This window comes from Cheilinus undulatus, linkage group 9 (assembly GCF_018320785.1).
Source record: "Cheilinus undulatus linkage group 9, ASM1832078v1, whole genome shotgun sequence".
NCBI lineage: Eukaryota > Metazoa > Chordata > Actinopteri > Labriformes > Labridae > Cheilinus > Cheilinus undulatus.
The window spans coordinates 8,990,484-9,006,294 of NC_054873.1; the positions used below are offsets into that span (position 1 = coordinate 8,990,484).

Genomic DNA, 15,811 nt, shown 5'->3' on the forward strand with positions numbered 1-15,811 from the left:
CTTTCAGAAGTCAGCCAATGAGACAATAAACAACCTGGCAACACCCCTATGCTCTAGGGGTGGGACAAGACTGTTATCTCGCGAGACGAGATTTTAACCCTTTTTTCCCAATTTTGGAAAAAAAATAGATGGGTGGATAACATGTCCGTTATACAGCTATGAGTCATAATTGCAAAGCATTCAGGTCTGTTGTTTAAACTAACTCCTTTTGTAATGAATAGTCTATCAATGCTTATACAGTTTGTCTAACTCTGACTCAAACTGTACATTTTAATGCTCTACAAATCAAACCTTTCATTCCAATAGTCTACCACATCTTTATTTTACTACACACTCATTGCCACAATTACAACAATAATAATAAAAGCATTTATATTACTTTGAAGGTACTTGAAACACTGTTTAGAGCAGACTGAGATATAAAGAGCTGTATCAGTAAAATTAAACTAATTCTCATCCTCTTTAAGTACATCCATATTTAAAACACTCAAAAAAAATATTTCTGTCAATAACACGTTCCCTGTAATCTAGAGAAATAGTTTATTTGATCGTTTTGTGCACTTTTTGTTCATATGAGCTTTGACAGTGTTGGACACGATGCACAGATGAGCATTTATGTAAATGAGTGTGAGCGGTTGTGTATCTCTGCTCTGTCTGCTGTCAGACAACAAGCAGGGCACGTTTAAATGGGGCTATAACTGCGGTTTTTTGAGCGAACAGTGGACTCTATGGTGAGAGTTGGGCTGAAAGAGTTTGTTTTGCTAGGTTTACCGCTGCAGTACGAAACGGCCTGTCGCGCTTCTGATTGATGAAACATGCAGCCAACAGCTGATAGATGAGTGACTGACGGACAGTGAGACGAGGAGACATGACGAAGCAGAGGGGACACTAAGTTATAAAGTCACAGACACGCATACACAAACTAAATAAACGCTGTATTCTCCTTACGGAGACTGCACAGGTTTCCAGCAGCAACATTTAATCATTTTGGACCATTATGATGAACTTAATATGCATTAGCGGATCATGTGTGGCCCCGAGTAACGCACGCAGAGGAGGGGGTGGGGGTATGAGCGGTGACTGAATGGGTCACGGATCAGCTTCGTTCTTTCATTAACTGTCAAACCAACAACTTTAAACTGTCCAGGGCATCTTTGTGATCTTTCATAATTTCCAGTTTGGTATTGTTTCTATAAGGAGAGCTGCTGCTCCAAGTGTCTGCGCAACATTGATCTCGCGATACGGATTTTACCTCGACGAGAAATCGCGTGACGTTTTGGTCTCGCCACAAGATCTTATCACACCCCTACTGTGCACACAATTTTATGAGCCATTTCTTGAACGTTAATGAAATAAATGTAATGGTTGCATGGCTCTGAAACAACAACAAAAAAATAATACAACTTTGTGACTTGAAATGTAAACTAAAGCAATCAACGTTGTTTTATTTCACATTTGATAGAATTTTTTTTTATTTTATTTTAGTTGCTCCAGATACTGTAAAGTGTAGTTGTGCAGGAACTAACCATACATTTTGTGTATCAAATAACTCATTTTTTATGTGGCTGATTTTGTACATCTGAATATTTCTCCCTCAAAGGTTATTGCACAGAAACATGCTGAAATCAATTTAGCTGTTTAACCTCTAGTTTTACTAAGAAAATGGAAAAACTGTTTTAAAGATTTTAGCCACTAATATCATCACTACAAAACACATTTTCATTTCACCTGTTGAACATTTTAAGTTCTTAATCATGATGAATCCCAGAATTCCTGTGGTTAAATATGATTAATCTTTTCTCTTGCATTTAGAAATTCCACTAGTTTGCATTTAACACCGTTGTTTGATTTTTGATTTTCTTTCTAGTGTCTTACACACAAAGATTAACAGACTTCCTCTTTGAATGAAAAACTGCTTTTTCATCAAAGGAACTTTGGGTGGATCGAAGACCATGATGTAAACTTAACCACAGAAAAGGAACTCATTATGGGTTAAGAGAGAAATCAGTGAAATGTTAACGGAAGCAAATGTCCTGAATTTCTACACAACTGGTTTCACAGTATAACCGTTACACCAGCTCTGTGCAGTGGAAATAAATGATAAAAAGGCACACCTAAGTGAAATCCTCTGGTTGTTTGTTGTCGAGGACTTAAGAAAATATTTTACTTTGTAATCATTTTACCTGTAACTTCAGCTTTAAAATAATGTATCTGGTTTTTGATTAATGTACAGTGCCTATATAAAGTATTCACCCCCATGGATGTTTTACCCTTTTATGAATGTTATAAATCAATCACAGTCAAAATAATTTGGCCTTTTGACAAAATTTAAAAAAAAAAAATGGCAACGTGAAAACAGATTTCTACAAAGTAATGTCAATCAAATAAAAATATGTCATGTAAAATAAGTGACTCCAAAAATACTCACCCCCTCGAGTCAGTATTTAGTAGATGCATCTTTGGCTGAAATGACAGCACTGAGTCCGGATAGGTCTCAGTCAGACTTGCATATCTGGGCACTGTAATTTTACTTTTTTCTTCTTTGCAAAACTGCTCAAGCTCTGTCAGGTTGCATGGGGATTGGAAATGAACAGGTTTTTTTACAAGTCCAGCCGCATATTCTTTATTAGATTCAGGTCTGGGCTTTGACTCGGCCACTCCAGAACATTCACCTTGTTATCTTTAAACCATTTCTTTGTTGCTTTCGAACGTTGTCTTACTAGAAAAGAAATTTTCTCCCAAGCTGTAGTAGTCTTGCAGACTCAATCAGATTGTCCTGCATGATTTTGCCACATTCATTTTACCCTCTACCACTACAAGTCTACTGGGGCTGGCTGCAGAGAAGCATCCCCACAGCATGATGCTGCCCTCACAGTGCTTCACAGTGGGGATGGTGTATAAGAAAGAAGCTATAGGACTCGACTCCAGCGACCAGATTTGAGTCTTCATACATGGTCCATTGGCAACCTGATGTAAGCTTTTGAGCAAATTTCCCCTCTTATGTCTACATTTTCTTTGTTATGCAATTGAGTCCAGCTTTCACCACTGGATGTTTCACCATTCTCTGCAGGGAAATTCAACTCGTGTGGTTCCACTCCTCAAACGCATCAAGAAACAAAAACTCAAAAAGGAAGAAACAGAGACAAATGACAGCTGCTGTTCAGCTTTGATAAAAAATGAATACAGGCACTAAATACAGATCTTATCTGAAACAGATTCACAACTCAACATTGATATAAATAATTCAGCACATTTAAGGGTTAGAAAATAGAAGTTCATACAGTGTATATGGGACAGGAAATTAAACCATGTATTGGTTAGAGGTCTTTTCTTCCACATTAAAATTACTAACATGAACGTAAATTAAACTCTAGTGAGTCTGAGAGAAAACTAAATGAAGGGCCATTTATTTTTCATAAGAAGAACAGATCAAACACTGTAAATTTACTGCTTCAGTTCAGCAAATAATTCATCTGGTGACTGATAGAACAAATCTAAACACCACTGAAACAATATGAGTTTATTATTGTATACTGTATATATCATATATTAAACAGCGAAGCAAATAATGCGTTTTTGGTTTGAGGTTACTGTAAATGAATCTGTATTTGGTAGTTTTAGTACAGAAAAAGGCACTATGGACTTTTTGATTAAGTTGAAATAATTATCTTTGTGAATACAAGTATGCATGTAGTCATAATGACCGCCCTCCTAGTCAAGACAGAGAAAAGACGTTATAGTTTGAATATCCACTTGTAAAAATACAATGTGTATTTTTTTGTTTGTGGTAAATTCAAATTTCCAGTGGTTCAGTAATTCACATAGAAAACTAGTCAACACTCATCATTGCTGACAGTTCAAACTATAAGCCATGAGCCAGTTGTCTTATATAATCATTTTACAACTTGATCCTCAATTCAAGATTCATGCAGAACATTTCAGGCATGATATTTGAATGTTATAAGCAGACATTTGTTTTACTTCAGCTAAAGGAAAACAGATGAAAAACTCCAACATATACACCGCTTTCTACATTATTATGTAAATGACATTTTTCTTTTATTTTCCTAAGTATTAATGCAAATGACAGAATATTTTTCAAGTCATCAGCCTAATTCATATTAGATTTTTCATCAGCATAATTCAAATGTTTTTGAACAAACTTCATAACGATAACCATCATTTTTATGCAACAATTGTTAAAAATATTTTTTTTCTGTCATTAGTTTACACTCAGTACCCTAGCATGACAAGTAAAAAACAGCATTTACATAAGTATTCAGACCCTTTGCAAAACTTGAAATTTATCTCGGGTTCCTCCAATTTCTTAACCTGACACGCCAGATGGATGTGTTTTACACATCCATCTGGGAAAGCTTCAATAGGAAACGTCTGAGAAAAGGCAGAGGCTTTGAAAAAAAACTTGAAGTGTGATTGGATGGACGTTCTGTCTGTCACATCTCTACAGGCCAATCAAAGCAGCAAAACACGTGACATAGCTGTTATCGAGCTGCACGTGCACAGCTACTGAGAAATAACGCAAAACATGGCGACTGTAGACATGTTAGTACTCAACTTTTGTTGTTTTTTAGAAAAGAAAATAACTTTCATTCTTTGTTCTTCTTTTAATGAAGAAATGTTGTCAAGTTCTGATAAAACTGGCGCTTTAGCAGCATCCACGCTAATCTCTTTCTCCATAACTGCACCAGCTCTTGCTGCTGCTTGTTTACGTCGTGACTCTGCTGCACCTGAAAGTACTGCCCCTCGTTGCTGATTGGTTCTGTCACTTTCTAACTGGGCCCGCCAATGAAAAACAAGGAAACGGGCATATCCATCTGCTTTGCAAGGTGACCAATTTCTCTGGATTGTTGCTGGGATGTTTCTACACCTTGATTGGAGTTCAGCTGTGGCAAATTAAATTAATTGAACATGGTTTAGAAAGACACACACCTCTCTATAGAAGGCCTCACAGCTGATAATGCACACCAGAGTGAAAACCAAGCCATGAGGAACTTCCTCAAGATCTCAGAGACAGCATGGCACAGATCAGGAAAGTCTCCAAAGGTTCCCAAGAGTACAGTGGCTCTTGGGAGGAACCAGAGTGATTTTTTTTTTTTTTTTTTTTTTTGCAAAGGGTCTGAATACTGGACTCTTTTGTTTGTCTGGCCATTTTAAATAGTCTGTTGAAATTGTCATTCCAAAATATTTGTATGTCTTCCAATCATTTTGTATTTTCTTTATTTCTTAGGAGAAAAATTTCAGGAGATTTGAGTCTTGGTAATAGTTACTAGTCAGATTTCAGTCCGTTCATATAGTCAACACTTGAAGGAACATTTTGGTCAAAGAAAAAATCCAACCCAATCTCAGTGAAGCATACAGTGTTTTTTTTATTATCTGGAATAGATTTCTACATCAAACCACATCACTGTGCTTTGTGGTGAGCAGCTAACGGTTAGGAAGAGGAAGTGGCACATAGTGTTTGTCTGAATAAAACAATCTACTCTGAAAAAACACTGTACCAAGTTTGACTTCATCTGACTGCACCCTATCCCCAGTAATTTTACTGAAGTTATTCTCAGTCGTCACATTACACCATTATCACGCTAAAATTAACATTAAAAAAGACAGTGTATTAATTGGGTTTGACACTTCCATGACTTCTCTCGGTGTCTTGGCAGCAGCAGGCTGCTTGTTCTCACTCTGGTCCTCGTCTGAGAGAAACATCTGACTGCCTGATTAGAGACACGCGCCACTACGGTAAAGACAAGAGATGCATCAAAGCAGATCAATGTAAATGTTTAAAGCTGCACAGGCTGAGACAGAAGCACTCATCAGAATGATATAACAGGTGTGTACAGGTTCAGACAGGACAGCACCGGGGTCTGGATCAAGACTGCCGTACACTCGGTTCTAGAGTGTGGGTTTGAAGGATTATAATGTTAGAAATTTAATGTCCTTAATTCAGGGGGTCTCCCATTTGTCAAAACAGTTAAGATTTGGAAACTGTATTGCTTACCCAGTAATGAACCTTTCTGGTTCAGAGAGCTAAAAAAAAAAAAAAAAAAAAAAAAAAAAACTAAAAAACTAAAATAAACCTGGTATATCACTGGTATTTCTATTTTTACATGGTGAATAATCATAATATTCATTTCTATCACATGTCCATAGTTAAGTTTTCTTTACCTGTGTGACATTGTCTTCACTGTTGTAACGGCCCACATCTGGATACACCTTAAACTTGGACTCCACAAACCGAGGCTGGGCATCTGGAGCACTGAAGCTGTTGGGATAATAGTTTAGGGCTCCACCTAGAGGTCGAATGGACACAACACTGTTGAGCTAAGGGTAATAGGCTGATGTTTTAAATCCTCTAAACTCTTCACTAAATGTCAACTGTAGTTAGTTTTGTGTATTTAACTCAGTTTGAAAAATCTTCTCAAACACCTTCTTGCTAACTCTGGGTGAGGCATGAAGCAGCAGAGCTCTAAAGATCAGGTGGCCTCAACTCTGCTCACTGTGTTGATACATTTGACCCTATCTCAATAGTGATATCTGGTGGACAGCCTTCGACACTGCCTTTATATGGAATGAGAACAGAAGCTTTAATGTGTCGAATCTGAATAAAACTGAAGATACTTGTGCCCTATAAAGAGGATCAGCACTCAGTGAAGAAATCCCTAATCCATTGCTATTTGCCTCTACAAGTCAACCGTGCATATGATGGGTGGTAAGAAACCTGCACTTCACCAGGGCTGTCAAGTGGGAACCCTCCTTCTTCAGTGTTTCGTCCAGTTAGTCCCACGACACCTCCAGAGGGCTGAACAGTGATCTCCAGCGTCCCAGAGCCACCCCCCTCCATGCCAGCTCTCACCACAGCTCACATCTCAGTATATCTTGAGTATAATACTAGATATTTAAAAGGAAGTTATATAAGAAGGGGAAAGGGTCACCCAAGTTTTGATGTTGTGGTGTGTTTTGTCCTTGGAAAACAATGGGAAACCCCTCCAATGCCAATAAAACAATACTGGTTTAAAGGCTATTTTTGTTGATTGAAAGAGGATATCTCCCAGATTATACAAGATTAATGTTTGAGCTTTAGAATAAGTCCTTTGACTGGTGCTCATGGATGAAAGTATTGGCACCCCTGGAATTTTTCTAGAAATTGTTGCAATTACAAATGTTTTTGGTATACACACGTTTATTTCCTTTATGTGCAGTGGAACACACGAATACAGAAGAAAAAAGCCAAAATTTACATAATTTTACACAAAAGTCAAAAATGGGCTGGACAAAATTATTGGCACCCTTTTAAAACTATGGGTAAATCATTTTATTTCAAGCATGTGATGCTCATTTAAACTCTCCTGTGGCAGTAACAGGTGCTGGCAATCTAGAAATCACACCTGAAGCCAGTTAGAATGTATAAAAGTTGACCCAACTTTTGTGTTGTGTGCCTGTGTGTGTCACACCAAGCATGGAGAAGAGAAAGAAGAGCCCAGAATTGTCTGAGGACTTAAGAAGAAACATTATAGAAAAATATCAACAATCTCAAGGTTACAAGACCATCTCCAGAGATCTTGAAATTCCTTTGTCCACTGTGTGTAATATAATCAAGAAGTTTATAACCCATGGAACTGTGGCTAATCTCCCTGGATGTGGACAGAGGAGAAAAATTGACAAAAGAACGCAACGCAGGATAGTTGGAATGGTGGATAAACATCCTCAGTCAACTTCCAGACAAATTCAGGCTGTCCTGCAGACTCAGGGAGCAAAAGTGTCAGCTCGGACCATACATGATCATCTGAATGAGATGAAGCGCTATGGCAGGAGACCGAGGAGAACCCCACTGCTGACAGACATAAAAAAGCCAGACTGGAGTTTGCAAAAATGTACCTGAGTAAGCCTCAATCCCTCTGGGAGAACATTTTATGGACAGATGAGACTAAGAGAGCTTTTTGGAAAAGCCTGTCATTCTACTGTGTACAGAAAACAGAATGAGGCCTACAAAGAAAAGAACACAGTACCTACAGTCAAACATGGTGGAGGTTCAAGGATTTTTTGGGGTTATTTTGCTGCCTCTGGCACTGGGTGCCTTGACTGTGTGCAAGGAATCATGACATCTGGAGACTATCAAAATATTTTGGGCTGCAATGTAGGGCCTAGTGGCAGAAAGCTGGGTCTGCGTCAGAGGTCATGGGTGTTCCAGCAGGACAATGACCCCAAGCATACCTCAAAAAGCACCAAGAAATGGTTGGAGACAAAGCGCTGGAGAGTTCTGAAGTGGCCAGCAATGAGTCCGGATCTATAACCCATTGAACACCTATGAAGAGATCTCAAAATTGCTGTTGCAAGAAGACACCCTTCAAATCTGAGAGACCTGGAGCAGTTTGCAAAAGAAGAGTGGTCCAAAAATCCAGTTGAGAGGTGTAAGAAGCTTGTTGATGGTTAGAGGAAGTGATTGGTTTCAGTTATTTTCTTCCAAGGGCGTGCAACCAAATATTAAGTTGAGGGTGCCACCAATTTTGTGCGGCCCATATTTTGAGTTTTGTGTGAAATTATGTCAATTTTGTCTTTTTTCGTCTGCTTTTTTGTGTTGTTCCAATGCACATAAAGGAAATAAACGTGTATACCAAAAACACTTTGAACTGCAACAATTTCTGAGTAAATGGTGTATTTTCTGGAAAAGTTCTAGGGGGGCCATTACTTTCGTCCATGACTGTAAGATCTTGGAGTCCACGTGAATGTTCTGGTGCTATACAGAAATACACTACTATAGGGCAAACAGGACTACTATTATACTGTAAAACACAGTGCAAGGCTGTACAGGCTTAAATAAAGTGTTTTATGAAAACAAGAAAACAAAATAACTGAATTAAAACAAAAAATTGGACCCTTTTTAAAGATTTGTTTTCCTGTTTTTGTGAAAGAAATGAAATTAAAAAAGATTTTAAAAAGGAAAATGACATGTTTTAAATTTTTTTCCGTGATTTGTTAAAAACAAAGGGAAAACATAATTTTTGATCAGCTTCTTTACTGCCTTATTGTAAACAACAAAAGGAAGAGATACGACACAAAATTCAACCATATTTTCAGAGTTTGTTTCCTCATTTTACCACTCTAATTCAAAAAGCAAAAAGGGAAATATGGTGCTGTTTTCTCATTCTATGGTTACTGGCCATAAAAAAAACAACAACAACAACAAAAAAACAACAACAAAAACAGACACACACACACACACACACACAAAAACAAACAAACAAAAAAAACAAAACAGGAAGCTGAACATTTTCTTGATTTCCATACCATAAAATCCCCTTTCAAAATAAATTATGCTTTGGTTTTTCCCCCTTTTTTAAATCTATTTTTTATTTTTGCGTCAGAAAAATGGAATGACAAGACTTTTCTTGATGTCTGAGACCCATTTCAACCAAGAAGTGGAACTGCCAGGAAACACACTGACCCTCCTCCCCAAATAATGTTAACATTTTAGTTGGAAAAGAACTGCATGAGGATAAAACTATGCAGTACAGATAGCTGATAATAATAATAATAATACATTTCATTTATAAGTACCTTTCTCAACACTCAAGGCCACTTCACAGATAAAAACAATATAGCTGATGGTAGAAGTAGTTTTACTTTCATTTGTAGTTTGTGATACTTTATTTTGTAAAATATTAAACCTTTATTTATTTAGCCTCCATCCTCTATGGTTCATTTGTTTTAAACTTATTTGCCCTCCATGGACCCAAACACATATTTTACTTCGAGGGGAAAGGAGAGGAAAAGCTGGTAGTAGGGCTGGGTTTGAATTTCTGCTATTTAAAGAAAAAACACTGGGCAGATAAAGCAGTTTAGTTTTTTCATGTTGGAGTAATTTGTTAAAACACTTACGATGTTACATTACAAATGTTTTTTAATGTTGTTTCCATATATTTGATATTTGATAGTGTTTTGATATTGAGAAATGAAGTTTGGGAATTTTTTCTATAAATAAATTTACATTTATTATCACAGACACACAAAAGCACTGAAAATGGGTACTGTTGTGTGGGTACTCACAGGTACTGGGTGTCTGTATAATACTGATTCAAATGTGAAAGGTACCCGTCCCTATTTTGGACTGTGCTATGCTTCCAACTTTGTGGCAACAGTTTTGGGAAGGCCCTTTTCTACAAAGAAGGACTATAAAGACATGGTCTGATGAGTTCTGTGTGGAAGGACTTGACTGATCTGCTAGGAGCCCTGACCTCAACCCCATCGAGCACCTTTGGAATGAACTGGAACTGAGATTGTGAGCCAGGTCTAGGTTGGATTAAGGTCGGTTTGTGTTTTCATTACTAATGAACCACATGAGAGTCTGATAAAAGTGGATAGAGACCCACCTTTCTAAGTGGTCTTAAGTGGTTTTGAATGCACCAGCACACACAAACTGGACCAACTCTGCAAATGGACTTGAGTCTGTTTCAGCTAAACCAAACAGGTCTGGCATGATAGCCAGTGAGTTACTTTAGATAGAGAAAAAACATACTAAAAGTAAGGGCTAAAATGTAAGAATTTTTATATATATATATATATATATATATATATATATATATATATTATTTTATTTATTTATTTATTTTTTTTAAATAAAGATTGTGCCTGGTTCATCACACAAAACTAAGAAGAGCAACTGCTACACAAAGATGGACTGGTTTCCATAGAAACCAAAATTTAACAAGGACAATCCAAAGACAATGACAATGAAAACAAGCCAGTATTATTTATTTAAAATAAAAAATGTCTCAACTGTAGGCAATTCAAAAAACAGGCAGCAAATTAAAGAGAATAAATTCTCTGCAGACTTTCAACAGAAATAAACATAAAGCAATGAAAACCCCACAATGTTTGCATAAGAATCAGGCAGAGGAACAATAGCATGGGGCCACAGCATCAGTCGACTCCAGTACTGTGCTAAGAGATTACTTGCCGTACCCATAGTTTGGGTGGTAACTCATTGCATTACTTGTAGCCACAGATGTAGCAATTATACAAATTATGAAAATCAAGATCCCCAAACAAAACAAAACGGTGGCTGCGATGTTGTAGCATCGGGCGGTTGAGCCGTAATGTCGAGCACCCTCCAGGTCACCAACCATTTTCCGATCCCTGGCCTAAAAAGACACAAACATGTATCGTTAGATCTTCAGCAATATTTGAGACAAATATTTAACATCTGTTTTACTGTTGAACATCTTTGTGTCATTACTGTGCACTTTTTTAATCTGAAGGAAACATCTTGTTGGCTCTAAACCTGCTGTTCTTTTGATTAATAGCTCCTTATGTACTCAGTCTAAGTTTAGTAGTAGCATAATATTCAGCATGAAGTTCATGGATATTAATTCTTAACTGTAAAATGTTTAGTTTATGTAATGGATGGGTGGTCTAAAATATTTTATTTCACTTTGGTTATTGCTTCATGGATACTACCAAGAAACAGGAATAGTTAAGATTCAGGCTTTGCCAAAGAGACTGTGACTCTTTTCATGCTGTCTCCACAAAACGTGATTTTTCCTTTCTTTTCTTATTAACAGCCAGGTAGAGTTTTGTTTTATCAACTTTTTCTATGACTTCTGAGGAAGACTGCGGGAAGTTAGCAGTTGCAAAAATTGAAATTAATCTTATAATGTTTGAAAGCCTGTTTATTTCTCTTTAAAATGGTGCTACATTTGTTTGTGGGTTGAGCAGCAGAGCTGAGTATGTGGGTTGCACCCATGAAAATTTGCCAAATCTCAGATTATTCTACCATTGACTGCTGCTTGGTGTTGTTTGATGGATTGGATGATTGAAGTCTGAAGGAACAAGACAAATAAGCAATTTAACAATTTGTCCATTTACTTAACAGGAGCTTCAATAGTGTGTGGGAGAACCATAGACGGCCCCTCCAGCCTTGCACCATTCGAGATAAAGACTATAACCCGTGCACACACTGCACAGTTGCACTTTGCTCTCTCATAAAGTCAAGTCCTGTTTTCAGTTTCCTGCATGTTGGGCCTTAACAATTGTGAGAGGTTCTTGCCTTGTAAAACCAAACCTCTATCTCTGTGGAGGGTTAAAACAGCCTCTCTCAGCATAGCAAATACTTTCACTGTGTAACTGACTGTCACAAACCCAGACATCATATCTCACTTCAATAATATATGATGTCTGGGTTTGAGTGGCTCAGTTCAGTGTCAGCCTGATTTTATCACTGGTTATAATGAAATTGTCATGTCGGACTAATATCATCTTAATTTATTTACAATTTAATTTTTTGTCAGCAAGTCAAATGCAAAAATTCCTCTCATTACAGGAGAAACTTACTTTGTAACTGAACATTAAATTCTAAACTGGACACAGACTGTCCTATGACATGAGAGGTCAACATGTTCGGTCTTGTTGCTATCTGAGTCAGGGGGACTCAGATAGAGCGGTCATGTAGAAACATGACTAAAGTTGCTCAGACATTCTTAAGAGTTCAGCAGGAGAAAAGTTTAGAGTTCTTTTAGCAGCATTTTGGTGCACCAGGGAGAGGTTACTCTCCATAGAATTCTCCTCTCTCTCTCCCTCTCTGGACTCTGTGAACTGATTCAGGCCAGGGGAAATAATCTCAGTTGCTGTTTTACAACTGAATGCATATTTTTAATGAATATTCCAATTGTCTCATGATATAGGCCAGCATGATATTTTTGTCTGACTTGTTTGGAATTATTTCAGGTAAATCCTCCATCTAAAGAATCTAAAATCTTTAAGTGTAAACATGCAGCCCTTAATAAATGGTGCATGTATCTAACATTGAACAATTAATATTAATACATTTTCAGCAGCCAATTTATTAGTCTTTGGTCATAAATAGTCCATCCGTGGAGCAAATTCAGCCCCAGACCCAAAATGAGTTTGACTCCCTTGCTTTAAACTGTCGCCTTTACAAGAGTTTGATGGGTTCAGTCGGCTTAAGCTGGTTTGACAAATCATGTAGTCTGTGATCCCTCATCAAGTATAGTTTTTAAGTGTGTGATCCCCAGTCTTTCAGTCAAAAACTGCAGAAACCAGTCTGTTAGCGCGAACTGGTATTTTTCAAAATCTGTAAGGAATGTGAAAGTTGTGTAGTAAACTAAGGGTTACAGTGTCATTTTGCAGATGTTTGGCTACAGATTTGCTTTTCTTAATGTATGAAAAAAAACCTTTGGTAAAGAGTTTGAAATGAATGCATCCATGGAAAAAGAATTCGTTACGGACTGAAAAGGAAATAAAGTAAATGTGTTTTAAACCAAGGTGCAGATGAGTTTTGACTTGTCCACTGAGCTTTCTTTGAGGGGTTTTTTTTTTTTTTTTTTTTTTACAAGATGATAATAAGGAGTGTTGGTCAACCTATTTTTCACCACTGTGGCTGAGAGTTGACAATTCATGTGTCTTCAAGTGTCTTGAAATTGACAATAAAGTATGTGATTAATCACAATGACAAAAATGTATACACCTATTTCGGACCTTAGTTAATTGCAACTAATGCATAAATGCTGTCAGGCCTAATCATTTATTAATAGTTAAAACACCAAGTAAGATAATCTTCTATGCAGATGATGCAACCTTTATTCTTGCAGGCTGAAAAATCCTCTCTAGATACTCTTATATAGAATTTAATCTCTTTTCAAATTTTACAGATTAAAGCCAAATTTGGCCTCTAAACTGACCTTGATGGAGTGGATGAGAGCGACCAGTCCAAGACAGCAGGGGTTCGAGTAGACGAAGCATAAGAGAGACCAGATGATGTGGTCTTTGGGGGGTTCAGTGATTATGTTCACAGTGGTGGTGTTAACCACTGCAGGTCCTCCAGGCTGTGCAGGATACCCTTCATACCCCCTCCCATGCAGTGGTACCCCCTCAGGATTCATCGAAGTCAGGCCAACTGTAAGTCAGGCGAGATGTCTCCAAAAGGAAAGTGTGCACAATCTGGCAATGTGTTGCTGTGACTGCTGATGTGTGAGGGTGAGACAGGTTTTTTTTTTTTCTTTTTCAGAAGTCAGCCAATGAGACAACAAACAACCTGGCAACACCCTTGTACACACAATTTTATGAACCATTTCTTGAATGTTAATGAGATAAATGTGATGGTTGCATGGCTCTGAAACAACAGCAAAAAATAATAATACAACTTTATGACTTGAAATTTAAACTAAAGGAATCAGTGCTGTTTTATCTCACAGTTGACATAAATGTTTTTTTAGTTTTTTAGTTGCTTCAGATACTGTAAAGTGCAGTTGTACAGGAACTAACCATACATTTTGTATATCAAATAACTCAATTTATATGTGGTTGATTATGTATATCGAAATATTTCTACCTCAAAGATTATTTTACAGAAACATACTGAAATAAAATCAGCTGTTTAACCTCCAATTTTACCAACATTTCATTTCACCTGTTAAACATTTTAAGTTCTTAATCATCATGAATCCCAGAATTTCTGTGGTTAAACAGGATTTATCTTTTTTCTTGCATTTAGAAATTCCACTAGTTTGCTTTTAACACCATTGTTTGATTTTTGATTTTCTTTCTAGTATCTCACACACAAAGACTAACGGACTTACTCTTTGAACCAAAAACTGCTTTTACATCAAATAAACTTTGATTAGATCGAAGACCATGATGTAAAGTTAACCACAGAAAAAGGAAATCATTATGGGTTAAGAGGAATATCAGTGAAATGTTAACATGATCTGAATTTCTGCAGATTGGTTTCACAGTTAAACCATTACACCAGTTCTGTGCACTGGAAATAAATGATATATTGGCGCATTTATATGAAATCTTCTGGCTGTTTGTTTTCAGGGACTTAAGAAAATATTTTACTTCGTAATCATTTTACCTGTAACTTCAGCTTTAAAATAATGTATCTGGTTTTTGATTAATGTACAGTGCCTATATAAAGTATTCACCCCCATGGATGTTTTACCCTTTTATAAATTTTATAAATCAATTACGGTCAAAATAATTTGGCCTTTTGACAAAATAAAAGTAAAAATCATGGCAACGTGAAAACAGATTTTGACAAATGTCAAATAAAAATATGTCATGTAAACTAAGTGACTGCAAAAATACTCACCCCCTCGAGTCAGTATTTAGTAGATGCATCTTTGGCTGAAATGACAGCACTGAGTCTGTGTGGATAGGTCTCAGTCAGACTTGCAAATCTGGACACTGCAATTTTACTCCATTCTTCTTTGCAAAACTGCTCTCAAGCTCTGTCAGGTTGCATGGGGATTGGAAATGAACAGTTTTTTATAAGTCCAGCCACAAATTCTCTATTAGATTCAGGTCTGGGCTTTGACTCGGCCACTCCAGAATGTACACCTTGTCATTTTAAACCATTTCTGTGTTGCTTTCAGACGTTGTCTTACTAGAAAAGAAATCTTCTCCCAAGCGGTTGTAGTCTTGCAGCCTCAATCAGATTGTCTTCCATGATTTTGCCACATTCATTTTACCCTCTACCACTACAAGTCTACCGGGGCTGGCTGCAGAGAAGCATCCCCACAGCATGATGCTGCCCTCACCGTGCTTCACAGTGGGGATGGTGTGGTTGTGCTGATGTACAAGTTTGGTGTCCAGCAAACATAGCATCTTGTCTGATGGCCAAAAAGAATCAATTTTGTTCTCATCAGACCAAAGAACTTTCTTCCTCTTCACCATGGATGAACCCACATGTCTTCAGGTGAACTCTAGTGGAGATTTAGGGAGTGTTCTTCAAAACTGGCTTTCTGTTTGTCACTCTCCCATAAAAGCTTTGACTGGT

At 37.2% G+C, this 15,811-nt stretch overlaps 1 protein-coding gene across 1 annotated transcript; it reads right to left on the reverse strand.

Annotated features, from left to right (window-relative positions):
- Positions 1–10,770: 10,770 nt before the first annotated feature.
- On the reverse strand, positions 10,771–13,970 carry LOC121515562 (dispanin subfamily A member 2b-like). Its single transcript, XM_041796391.1, has 2 exons — positions 13,713–13,970; positions 10,771–11,156 (listed from the first exon to the last, which is right to left on the reverse strand). Exons 1-2 carry the CDS (start codon positions 13,911–13,913, stop codon positions 10,965–10,967), a joined length of 393 nt encoding a protein of 130 aa, XP_041652325.1. The 5' UTR covers positions 13,914–13,970; the 3' UTR covers positions 10,771–10,964.
- Positions 13,971–15,811: the final 1,841 nt, after the last annotated feature.

Bases quoted from the DNA above. Each gene is read 5' to 3' on its own strand.
- LOC121515562 (XM_041796391.1), bottom strand. From the start codon at position 13,913: ATGAATCCTGAGGGGGTACCACTGCATGGGAGGGGGTATGAAGGGTAT. The intron at 11,157-13,712 runs GTCAGTTTAGAG...GTGTCTTTTTAG, and splicing joins CTCTCATCCACTCCATCAAG to GCCAGGGATCGGAAAATGGT.